Consider the following 13,668-nt stretch of genomic DNA (forward strand, 5'->3'; position numbering starts at 1 on the left):
GTTCAGCAATCACTGAAACCACTCAAACATGCAAGAGTATCAGTAGAAAAATATTGCATTAACAAGTGCACAAGTTATCAGATCTAATCACCTCATTACAGTACAAGATACTCCCTCAAAAAACTATAAATGTCACCATTTAAATACATAGAAAATATATATATACACACACAGAGACATGTGAAGAAGAAAAGGATACAGACTTAAATAATGGAATGCAGAGTTTTTTTAAGAAGTTTCCACCACTTTCTGAGGTGTTTTTTCAGGAAAAATACATTAACTACATTTCATGAATATTCAAGTGATATTTAGTTGCATATATATAGATTCATGCACCTACCCAGGACATTGTTAGCTAATGTGTCAGATGAGTTGATTAGTCTAAAAAATTATTGCTCTGGTAATAATTTCAGAAATTACTTCTCTATTGTCATTATTAGAAAGTTGAACAATCACTTCTGTTTTAATATATCCTCTCCAGCTCACAAAAGAAAATTTAGTGGTTCTACTATACAGATTTTTTTCCTAGTTAATGTAACAGGGCATCAAGTAGCTCTATCATAATTGCCAATAATTTTCAAGTACTGATCTTGCCATTTTTTCTAATTTAGATGTGTGAAAGTATTTCAGAACTTGACCATGAATTTAGAAATTATTTTCAACTAGGTTTAAATTCTTAAAGGATTCCATTTGCCAATTCTTTTCCATTTTCTTTGTTGTTCTTTGGCATTCCTGTAAATAACATTAAGCAAGCTCCCCAGTGCAGATACTAAAATCTCAAATTTAACCAATACTATCCCTAAACTCCATTGACACTACTTCAAAATTAGGATCTTGCCACATACAGTGAAAACCTAATTTACAGGTACATTTAAGCAGTTGGAAAAATAATTTATAAATAAACAGTAAAAGGACAAAGTGTAACAATGATTAAACTCCTGCATTAATATGACCACACACAATGAGACTTGCTATAAAAGTTTATCTATTATAATTTACAAGCTTGCTGCATCCACTAAAAATTTAATTAAGAACACCAAAAGCTAAAGAAAAAACCAGTCATTTTCTACAAGAAAGCTAAGTACTTGCACCCCAATTGCTACCACTGTAGAATGACAGACATGCTGATGTTTTCAGAAAACATCTTTCAAACTACCTCATTAGAAATAACGAGAGGTAAAAAGGCTTCTTTTATTAAAGGATAACATTTGGCTTTGGGTTTAAATCTGCGCTCACTTGTGACACCTATCAGAAGCTTAAAAACCAGCACTACCCTACCATAATAGCAACAATATTTGTTCACTTAACTCAGTCTCCAAGCTCCCAATTGATTGAAAGAAAAGATACCCTTTTCTAGCAGGTAACCTTATTTTGAAGATGGATGTCAAAACTGACAAGGGAGTCACTCAACTCTCATAAGCATCCATCTCTTCACACAGACAAGTGTCAGAAGATTTACAGCAGGTTTTTTAATTACTCATTTTCTGCAATGTTTATATTTACTTATGAGAACACTGCCTGAAGAGCTACAGTAGACAGCCTGTTACTATTTGAAAACAGGCAAACGTTTGACCTCTGCTCCTCATTTATTTCCCCACAAAAATATTTTGTGACCTGATCTAAATTAGTGTCACCGACTACACTCCATCCATTTCCCATTCTGGCTTAGATATTACTTATTTAAAAGAAACGACCTTGTTACCATTTCAGAACTTGGCATTCATTCGCCTGTGTGGAACTGAAGATCAAAACAGAGTAGACAGAAGCTAAAGAAAAGGCCCTTCTGGAGGAGACATTTCTTCCCCTAACAGATTAATCACCACAATAATGGGTGAAGTTGACTATTTTAACTTAAGTATTTAAGAATCATACTGGCAAAATAAACTTTTAAAGCTGTGATTCCCTTAGGCTTCTTTAGTAAAGAAAAATGGGAAATACTTTCATTACTAGAAAGATGCCTGTTGCCTAGTCTAGTGCAGACACCAGTGCCTGTGTATTTCAACATTACCTCTGCAATCTACATAGCAATTTCTATCTGCAAACAATCAATTTTCTCAGCTTCTACATGAACAAAGAACAGCAAAACTGCGCTCTAACACACAAAATACAGACGTTTATGAACAATCATAAATGTCTGAACCACATAGCTCAAAGAAAACTTACAGAAAAGCAGAAGCTTTCTGCACCCATTATAGCAGAATGGGAGAGGGTAAGATCAGCTGTAGCATGAGGGTAAGGTACATGCCTACCATGTGAATACTCCAAAAGCTTTGGTGAAAAACCATCTTGGAACAACCTTAACTGGAGACTTTTTTGGTTTTTTCTGTTAGTCTCATCATCTGACTACATCACAAGTACACATTGTGAAGTGCTGGACTCAGTCCTGAAGGCACCATGGAACAAAACAGTGTCATGAAAGATTATTAGCAAAGCTACAGATGAGGCAGGGAGTAACTCCATATGGATGGAGCCATCAATTATGACTACATACACTCATGAATCAAGTTTCTAAATATTTAGTCCTTTTGTAATGAATATACTCCAAAGAAAATTTGTTTCACATGCAGACAGACAGTCTTGCTTTAAGAGCCTGCTGGACAAAAAGGTATTGTGAGTGTCAATGACAGCCACATAACTTCACTTGTGCTTTCCGTGGTCAATTTTAGGCAAAGTGAGAGGGTAGAAAAAGCCTAAAAAAGGAAAGTCATATTGTATTGTGCCAGTGGGTATCTTCTGGCTTTTCAGAAAACAGAGCAACTACAGAAGTACAGCAGTTCATCTTGAAAGTACATCAGTACCAAATGCAATCCATAGCAATTCAACATACTAAAAAAATCATGTATAATGCAATCTTTGCTTTATGGAGTTTATATGTCAAAGAAAATGCTGAACAGGAAGAAAATACTATCAAGACTACTTCAAAATAAGGAGACGTGACCAGTGATTATCTAAGAGAAAAAAAAATCATCTTACATTGCTCCAAAAGCATTTAAGATTCTATGCTTTTTTTGCTATTGTGTTAATAATTATCAATACTCATCACCATTCACAGCTCTAATCTTGACAAAAAGCATAGAATATTCTACAGTAGATGAGTCAAGAGTTTTGTAGATAAAACAGAGATGGTAAATTCAGCAACAATCAAATCTAATCTACTTGCATCTCAAAACCATGGAAAATATTAAATAACCATTTTGCACTCTCATACCTTGCTGCATAATCACTGCATTTCTGAGTTGCAGACAAGTATTTTCTTTCCTTCTCTGTAAAATAAAAACAGCTTTCTCGTCCTTGAATGACTGTTCCTAAACTTCAATTTATCCTTATTTATTACTGGGATTATTTCATAAGCCATAACAAAAAGCATAGAGATAAGCACACACACTGAAGTAAGCATTTCCAGAGCATTTTCCCACATATCTTTTGTTTTAACAGATTTCTTGTTTGCCTAAACAGATTTATAGCAGAAAAATGAGGATTTTTTTCTCCCAGTATTTTAGTTCTGTGGATGGGACCTCTGAAAATGTAGTAGCATCACACAAACGCTCCCAGGTTTTTAATTTTCCTAGTTCATAGGTAATTTCAGTACATTTCTTTCCTTTACTACTTATTACTGCCCTCTATTAGCACCCAGTATCTCTGAAACTCAAGCTCTGAGTGCAACAAAGCACATCTCTGATTTAAATCAATATTCACCTAGAAATCATCAACTCTGCTCTGAGCTAGTTGTCGTTAGGTGTATTTGCACTAAGCATACAACTGTGGCATTTGACAGCTCAAAGAAAGTTTCCATTAATTTCTGGAAGAAAATACTTAAAGCTCATGGATGCCCATGAAATACAATTGTGTTCAGTTTCACTTACTTAAGCCTTCCACTCAATACTCTGAATTCCTGAAGGGTAAGTAGAAGTTTTATAAATCTGCATGTACCATTAAAGCAACAACAACAAAAAAAACACCTGAAAAGCCATGGTTAAAAGTACTGCAAAAATTATCAGGTATTGAGATTTTAATAGGATCTTAATAACAGGTAGTTGCATCAAATACAGAAAGATTTTACTTATGCATTACTTAATTCTTCTTTTTCAGATTATCAATTTGCAAACTGTTTTCCTCTTATGGCATGGTGCAATACCCTACAACTACATTTCAGCCACATATGCCTGTTCCTAAAATCTCTCTTTGTGATTCTTTCACTCCTTTAGGTCACTTTGCTCAACTAGATTCTAGATTCTCAAACTGATTCTGCTTCTTAGAAGAATTAGAAGAGGATAAAGTTACTTACAAGAAAACAAAATGGACAGTAAATGAGTAAGAAGGGTTATAAGAGTTAGAGTAAGTCTAGAACCGACACCTTTAACTTGGACCCATGGGGCACAGGAGATTGGCCATCTTCAGGTGGAATGAACAACTCCCACTTGCCATATTCCAACTTCTTGTATGGATGAGAAGATGGATTCCAGCCATCTGCAATATAAGAAATAATACCAAGTGTTCATCTTAAAATGCATCCAGTTACAATTCAAAGGTGTAACTCTGAGTTCCATCTTTCTCAAAATAAACTTCAGTGAGAGCAGACACAAATACTTTCATGCCTGATACTGGACACACACTCAAAAAGGATAAAATGAAAAGTCACAGTTTTAAGTCTTCAGGAAGATTCCTTTGTCATTAAAAAAATTAACTGAAGCAAGCTGAAATCCCTTAAATCAAGACTCTTTGTCCTCTTTGGATTTACTGCATACTGGATATGTGCAAGGATGGTCATTATGGCCTGTCCAAATGAACAGACACCTGCCAAGGGGGTCTGGAGTGTTTGTAAGCACATTCAAGGTTAACTCCTCTGAATGGAGTGAAGATTTCACTTCTGAACTGACACATTTCAGCAATGGAGTCATTTCTAGGCTAGAAGGAAATAAAAGATAAGTTTGAAAATTCCTTTTTTCTTTTTGCCTTGAAATATCTGTTTCACATAGTTCAAGGCAACAGACTCAAGCTAAATAGGTACCAGTAAACAAAGAAAACTGAATTAAAAGACTTTAAAGCAACACTAGTTAATCTTCCTTTGTGCTCATCCATTTGCATGCCATGGCCTCTTGTAATAAAAAAACAAAAAGAAACAAAAAAAAACCAACCCAAAAAACCAACAAACCAAAACCCACACATCATTGAAAGAAGAAAAAACAGCCTTCAGTTTAAGAATATTAACTCAGAGTTGTATAGTACAACATTGCTACTAAAAATTTCAGGTTAAAAGCATTTCAATTAAAAAAAATGGACAGTTAAACTGAAGCAGGATCATCACTTGTGCCACCATGGAAATCACAGCAGGGGAGGTAGAGAAATGAAGGTCTATCCATCAACATATGTATTTTCCTAAACATCAATAATCACAAATATTATCTGCTGTGCAATAAAAGGATAAAACTTCCTGGCAATGTATGGAAGTGTTGCATTTCAGAGAAAGACCAGACTGCTTTCAAAGTTACTGGTTGCATTTGCACAGCTGTTTAAACCCAAGAACTGCCAATCTTTAGTTAAAGAACACTGAAAGACACAAATTAAACAAGGCCACACAATGTGACAAAAATAACCATGCCAGACAAATATCCTGGTGCCTACTCATTTTACAGTGGAGAGTAAAACAGAAATGAAATTAATTCAGTATTCTATTTAGATGATAGTTTTAACATGTTTAAAGCATTTGGATAGTGGAGCTAAATTACATATATTAGCAGAGGAAATGTATTTACTAAACTATTGCTTAACAGCAGAAGAACTTACATATTAGTAAGAATTAAAATGGTTAATCCCCCTTGGCTTACACTGAAGTTTCAATCAAGAAAAATAATTAAACAAATACTATTCCTAGGACCAACATCAAACAAACAACACCTTGGAAATTAAACAATACTCCTTAACAAAATGTCTAAACTGCAAACTGTAGTGTTTATACAACAAAATATAGATTTTTTTTTTTTTTTATTTCAGGTAATGGTAAAAAAGATGTAGAAAACAGCACTTGAAAAAGTTGTGGTTTTTTTTTTTTTAAATCATAAGCAGCTAGACTATCTCAAATAAACATTCCAGGCAAAAAAGAGAAAACAGAAGGAAGATGAAAAATGCAACAAAGATGTTGAGATGTCAAAAGAAGTTCGCTTTAAAAACTGATTAGGATTTATGATAGTCAAGACCCAACTTGGGGGACTTACTCTAAATTTTTTCCGTCTTCTTCTCCCCCCAGTTATCCCATCATCTTCATGGCTTCTCATGGAACTCTTTCCAACAGAGCTGCACCTCTTGATTCAATGCACAAACTGAACCACATATGCCCAGGTGATAAATACTGAGCAAAACTAAAAGTTACAGCAAAAAATTCTTAGGCCCAGTTTTTATAAAACTCACCCAGAGGAACCTGCACAGAGTTAATCATGTTCACCAAAACCACTGCATTCTTACAATATTAAAAAAGATTCTCATGACCTCTACTAAAACCACATCTCTTCCCTCCTTCAGAGAGGGAATGGTTACATCTCTCTACCTATTTAAATATTTCTGCTCTCCACAGACAGATTTGATGATTCTGCCAAAGTTGCCTGAACTTTCCCCTTCACCTGCCAGCAATGCCAGATGCTCCTGTTAATCCCTCCTGTTCCCAGCCACAGTCCATGACTGCAAGCCTGTGGCTCATGATTTAAAAATAAATGCAAAGCAATACCCATCTGCCCCAGATGGTCCTACTTAAACCCACTGTTTACTAATTACCCCTGGAGAGGAGCTCACTTAGAAAGATTATAACAGAAAACACTGCTTTGTATTAATGCCAGAGGCATAAAGAACATAGAAAACCCTGAAAACTGAATATTCCTTTCAAAGAGAGAGTGGCTCATGCTTATCTCAGTTTTACTGCTTGGTTTTCTGATTTTTTCAGCAAAACTTAGCCCAAAAATGCCTGAGGGAAGAAAAAAAAAAAAAAAACAAACTCAACTAACCAACAAGTGATTAATAGAGTATTGTGAAGATGAAAAACTGAAAGTCAAAAGAAAGATCTTAGTTTGAGAACAGAGACTTCAAAGATTCTGCCAACAACTACAAACAGGAAAAAGCTGAGGAGATTACCAGCAGAAGTTCAAATAATCAGCTTGAACAGGTATTGGGGGAAAAGCACACCATCACAGAATACTCATAAGCCATAAACAAAGGCAAAAGCTTTTGTACAAAAGTTCAAGCCTCAGCTACTGCTTAATCCAACACAGAAGACATCTTTGATAGCCTGATATTTGTTTTGTCTCATCTCTGTGACTGGATCTTCCAATCCCAGCCAATTATTAAAACACTACATCCTACCCCAGCAACGGGAGGCACAAAGGAACTTCCTGCTCAAAACTACACCCTTAGCATGAAAGCACCCTTAGCACCCAAAGAATCATGAACTGAGCATTAATGCAGACCAGAATTCAAATGGGTTCTGCCATTTGTGACAAAAAAGTCAATTTAAATGCATATTTCCAGCTAAATGACAATTTGAGTGACTTCTTGTTCAATCTCCTGATTTTGTTTTCACATTGACAAGGATATATTCATACAACTCTGAGGCTCATGCCTGAACTTGGAGTTTCACACAAGAAATTAACACTTCTCACAGAGGAAAGGAGTTGTTCTCACATATTAATCAAATAATTGACTTTGTCCAATACAAGAACTGTAGTTTGTTTTTTTTTCCAGAAGTCAAAAAGCTTTATAAACTAAAGTTGAATTCTCAAGTGAAATCAAATCTCTTATAGCAATTTTATTTCCACATACTTTCTGACCAATTAAAGACACCTAAAGAGAATAGAGAGGTCAGCAAACACAAAGCATCCTTGAAGAAGTCTATCATGCAAGTAAGATTCCAGACAAGAGAAAGAGCATCAAAACCCCAGTATCCCAACAAGATACCTGTATTCCACTTTATTAGAATATGAAATCAGAACATAACTGGAAAGATCCTCCAAGGATACTATTCTGTTCTATGCAGTGGCCAATTAGGTCTTCCTCTCCTCACATTAATTATTTTTAAAGCAGATTATATTAATGATCCTGTGCTTGAGCTGTTGGAAACTGGGCAAATAGCTCAAACAGTGAGATAAAAACAAGTGTCATTACTTCTTAGATAGGATGTTTCCCTGTATATTAGTGCCACCTTATACTACAGTCTACTGCTTTCAATCATCTGCACCCACAGAAATGTAACACAGTTTGATTTTACTCATCAAATGCAGATACTTTTCTATTAAAAAATCTTGAAAGGAAGCAGTAAGAAATTCAGCATGATATCATGACAGTACCTAGAATCCATTTCAGTAGAAATCTGGAATTAAAAAAACCCAAAACATTCTGATACGTGAAGTTTTTAGTCAGCTGTCAGATACCCAAATTATGAAGTACAGTGCCTTAAGGTACTTGCTTTTCACTCTGAAGGGATCCTGCCAGAGTTTAAATAATAGACAAATATCCTCCCAGAACCAACTATCCTACCCTCCCTCCACCCTCTGCAGGAGCCTTCCCCACCAATGCAAGGAAAAGGAAGTAAGAACCCAACCACATATTCCAGACTGATCAACATTTTAGATCAATGTTAGCTGGGAAGGAGGGAAGGGAAGACAACTAAAAGAACAGAAACCACAAATATAACAATGTATTATAGCAAATGCTGATTTCCAAATTAATATAAGCACACTCACTCTCAAGCTTTTTAAACCAGTAGCTTTCTTTTTAAAATTAAGGAATGGTTTACAGATAACCCCCTGAGCCTCCACATGACCAAATAGAAATACTGAGTGTTCCAATCCCCAAATAAATTCCATGGGTTACCTTCAAAACTCACAGTCACTCACATACAGTGACTTATTTTGAAATAGTCAATTTTAAAGCAGCCATAAATTGTCAGTAGTCACTGAGTTTCTCTGACATAGGGCACACAAATGAAATATTCAGTGTTATCACTGAGAGCTTTTGAAGGAGCTATAATGTTGATAGAGCCTCTGCTGTTGGAAATTCAGCTGAGTAATTGTCTCATACACTTGATCTATTGAGATGCTGAAAGTACTAATTGACAAATCTTAATGGTTTTGGATGCTCATTTAATACTTCTTAGATAAAGCTTCATACTAGAACACCAACAGATACAATACTTTTTCTCTCCAATTATGGAGTTTTAAAGAGACAAAAAAAAGGCTCTGAAAGCATTGGGATTTTCTTGAATTCATATGTTTCATTCTCCAATCCACTTACAGATTTGTGTACTATTACCAGTTGCTAGCTTTTTTTTTTCCAAAACGCACAGTGATATTAAGAATTTTTCTATAAATTTGAGCTATCCCATTCATTACAAGTTTCTCAGAATAAGGTATAAAAATCCCATAATTTGGGTCAAAATACCTTAATAGCAAAGCTTTTATTGTTGGTAATAAGGCATAAAAATCAATGAGAAAAAACTACACGTACAGGACTGAGGCTTCACATGTATATAATTACAGAAGTAAATTATTCATGTTTATCTTACATGTAATTCATAACAAAGATATTATCAACTGTAAGCTTAATTGTAAATTGGGGAAAAAAAGTTCAAGGTCTCTGTACAAAACCTTTTTTTACTAGTTTTTGATCCTCAAATACCTTAAGATGAAACAACAGAGACTAATACTTTGTGTCTTTACATCAAACATTAAGCTATTCTCAAACAATATCATACTATTAAGAAAAACACTGCTATTCATCTCCAAAAAAAAAAAAGCATGAATTGACAGTTTTTTATATTATATACCCCCATATTTCAGTTTAAAACCTAAAGAGCTTCTGTCATCTAAGTTCAATGTTTCTTTGTTTAAGATTTCCAACTTTCCCGATTCGGTTACACTATGGTTCTTTTTAAAAAAAAGTTTTATTAAAAAAAAAATCTTATTAAAAGCAATCCCAATATCCAATTTAAACACAATATAATCATAAATTTAGTCTGAGACTTTAACCTGCTTGAAAATTTAGAGAAAGGTTAAAGGGATTCAGTTTTAATTAAACGTATCTGTAGCAATCTGACTCTAAATCTTAGGGTTTTGCAATCCAATTTCTCATGAGAATATTATTCAAGATCATATGAATTGAATGACAATCTTCCATGCCTCCAGTCTCTCCAAGTATACTATTGTCCCCTTCGGGAATGAATACTTTACTATGACTAACTGATATATAGGAGAAACACAGTTTTCCCACGTTACAATGAATTTCTTTTAATTTATTTCCTCTTCATATTCCTGTATTCATTAGTGTCTACATACAACTACTCTAAGATATTAGTCCTAAATTTCTGTTTCATATGATGTATTACATCAAATATTTTAAATGAAGTAGGGTTCAGAAAACTATTGCAGTGTTTAGCTACCCTATTTTGGTATACATATACTTCCCCCTCCAACCTGATAAGACAATTTACAAGCTATGGCCTCTTTTCAAAATATTAAAGATATTATTAAAAATCTGGTTTTAATATTAACATCTCTTAAAACAGATATTTAAAACAAATGCATTCTGGTCTTTAGCTGAGTTGAGACATTTAACCTGCACCCACCCCACGAAAACCTTAAGCAATGGAGGGGGTTGCAGCAAGTAGAGGAGAGACAAGGAGGAGAATTTTCTGCATATTTATACATATAAAATTGACCTATGAAAATAACCTGATCTAGTTGCCTTGCAGTCTGTATTGATACCTGAAATCACTATTATCTATCTAGCAGGTGAACTATACATGACTCATTATTCAGTGTTAGAGGACATATCCAATTTCAATATTAAAATGCACGAACTACACTAACCTATTTATCAATGTCTATTCCAATAAAATGACAAGCAGCACTTTAAGAAAAGCTACTTTATCATTCACTATGTTAGTCATATCAAACAGGATCATGGCTGTTCAACTTCTGCATCAAAAAGAGGATTTTTTTAAAAATAAAAACCTTCCTAAAAAAAAGATTTTCGTTTCAATAGCTTCCTCAGACAGGGGAAAGGTATGGCCAACATTTAGCTTTGTGCTTAAGCAGAAGTAGTTAATTGCTTCAAAGGACTTTTTTTCATATTGCTTCTTTGCAATATAAATACACTGAGCACTCCCTAGATCAGTATTTTTGCTAAATCAAAGTCAGATAAATAAAACTACATGCTTCTGAAATGCAGTTAAATGAACAAAATAATTTCACAGAAAGTCCCTCTTCAGTACTGTGGCAGACCTAATGGAAGAGAGAGTAGAGGCGAAAAGGAAAAAAAGAACAAAGCTCTCTGAAACCCTAAACAAAAAGGAGAGCAAGTACTGCAGGATTGAAGAGCAATGATGAATGTCACCTTCATCTAAAAGTTTTGGAACATCATTTGAGTGTAGCTAGCCTTCAAATAGGAAGCAAATTGATATTTTTGTTTCAAATCCAAAGGGAATAATCTTCCTGGCTCTCAGAGAAAGCAATGCAATTCCTCCACGTAATACTGCCACCTTCCCATTCTGCTAACACCTTTCCCTCTTCTGCCCTCATAAACACAGAGTAGCCACTCTTTCAGTAATATTTAGTTTGATTTTAGGCTACCATTTTCCAGAACTTTTGTCTAAGCTCTCAGGATGGGTGGGAATTCTCAAGAGCCTTGGTCCTTAACAACACTGTTGCTTGATCAGTAAAAAGATGAAGTAAATAATTTCACTGTTATTTTTGCTTCTCTGCATATAGTTTTATAAAAGCCTAGTTAGAAAACTTTAAAAAGAACTTCAGGAAGTTTAGATACAGCCTCAAGTTGCAGTGTGATCCAGTGTAACATGAGTAATTGGCTTTGGGGTATTAAAAAAATCTGTAACACTGACCATGCAACAGAAACACATCTTCATAAGCTACTGCAACGCAGAGGAAAATACTATTCATTTAAGCCATGACCTATGTTTTTTACTACCAGAATTTCACCATTGTGACAAAATTTTCTTTAAAAGATGAGAATATTGATGTAAAACATTATGCAGGGGAGAAGAAATTTTCCTAAGAATACTTACTGAAGTCACCTGCAAGAAACACTGCTTCTGCTCCTGGTGCCCACTCTTTGCAGTATATTCCACCATCTGCAAGTTGGTTCACTCCAAAGGTTTTGTAACTTTTGGTAAATTTATCAAGGCCACCTTCACTTTCCTCAATGTTCTTCAAGTGGTTATAAAACAGAGAATACCTTGCAATGAAAAGAGAGAACATGTTTTAGAAAGATTAGCAAGCATCTCTCTTACATTAACTAGTGTAAAAATCTAAAATTAAAAAAAAATAAACACACTAACATGAGATTCACTGCTCTCTACTGGAATAGGAAAAAAAAATCTAATACAAACCACGCAATTTTTCCATGGCTGTTACACAGTCTAAAATTGCAATCTTCGTGTTTGTCAGTGCTTTTTCTACTTTACAGGAACATTTTGCACTTTCAGTCTAAAACTACAATTCCTGACTGGCAGCCAAGAAATCCCAGTATTACTACACAACAGGAGAACTTCACACTCTGAACAGCCTAGCACTTTTCCTTCCATCTTATTAATATCAGACACAAGCCTCCTAGGGAGAGCTGGATAGGCTTGCCACATCTCTCACAGCCAGTTTTAATAGACAGACAATCTCAGGCCATTGAAAAGTTTGCAGTACAGCACGTCAGCATGGACAAACCCATCTGGTCCTTGCAGAAAGGGGCTCATTAGGCAACCTCTTTACAGAGACGATCAGCAAGACTTTGCAGTCAGTCCCTGACACCGCAACAATTTGGAAAAAATTGCAGCTTCATAAAAGTAATTATTTGCACCATACCCTACTTATACCAGTAGGAATTTAAATGCCCTAAACCTCTGCCATAAACCTTTGCCTCTAACAGCTTAGAGTTTTTTGACATATTTTGCTATGTTTTCTCCAAGTAAGTTTCTGGAATTGATGGTAACATCAGGGGTACGATATAATCAAGATATCAACTTTGACCCCTAAATTATGAGCTATTTTGTCCAGAAGCACAGCTAAAAGCTGCAGTTGAGCATTTAATTAATGCCACCTGTACAGTTTTCTGTTGTTTGCTTGTTTTCAGTAAGACACTCCTGAGGTAAATTAGAAATGTGTTTGTTTTTTCATAAATGGTAAAGAGTCTTCTGAAGTGCATAAAAACCAGTGAGAACCCCAGCAAAACCAAACTCATCAGCCTTACTACAGTTCCTACATTTTGCAATAGGAAACAGAAACACTAAACCAGCATTATGGAATAGCACCTTGCTGCTCAAAGAAAAGTAAGTCTGTCTGCAGTGTCAGGACTGCAAACTGTGATTTTTTTGGCCCTTAATTAGTTGAAAGTAAATTAAAATGTCTAATTACTAGTTAGGGTAAACAGCATTACCTGTATTAATTTAGAGTATTATGACTACTATTAAGGTTAATCTCCCAGTGAGTTTTTATTATTTTATTATTAAGACTGAGGATCACCTTTAAAGGGAGAAATATTTGAAAATGCCTCCAGGATACACAGTAGCAAATACACTCATAAATATTTTTGCCCATCTACCAGCATTATTCCTTTAAAATTTGCTCATGGGTATAATCCTCAGAAGTGCATTACTAACTACTACTGCTCTGATAATCAATT

General features: G+C 34.9%; 1 protein-coding gene across 1 annotated transcript in view; it reads right to left on the minus strand.

The window, feature by feature from the left end:
• GBE1 (1,4-alpha-glucan branching enzyme 1) overlaps window positions 1–13,668 on the minus strand; it is a 137,536-nt gene that overhangs the window by 91,344 nt on the left and 32,524 nt on the right. Inside the window, exons 2-3 of the mRNA XM_071433711.1 lie at window positions 12,062–12,231; window positions 4,355–4,467 (exon numbers count right to left, since the gene is read on the minus strand). Of these exons, the coding sequence (XP_071289812.1) occupies window positions 4,355–4,467; window positions 12,062–12,231 (283 nt within the window). The remainder of the gene's footprint in view (window positions 1–4,354; window positions 4,468–12,061; window positions 12,232–13,668) is intronic.

This window comes from Agelaius tricolor, unplaced genomic scaffold (assembly GCF_023055355.1).
Source record: "Agelaius tricolor isolate 1412-34295 unplaced genomic scaffold, bAgeTri1.0.p SCAF_9, whole genome shotgun sequence".
NCBI classification, from domain to species: Eukaryota; Metazoa; Chordata; class Aves; order Passeriformes; family Icteridae; genus Agelaius; species Agelaius tricolor.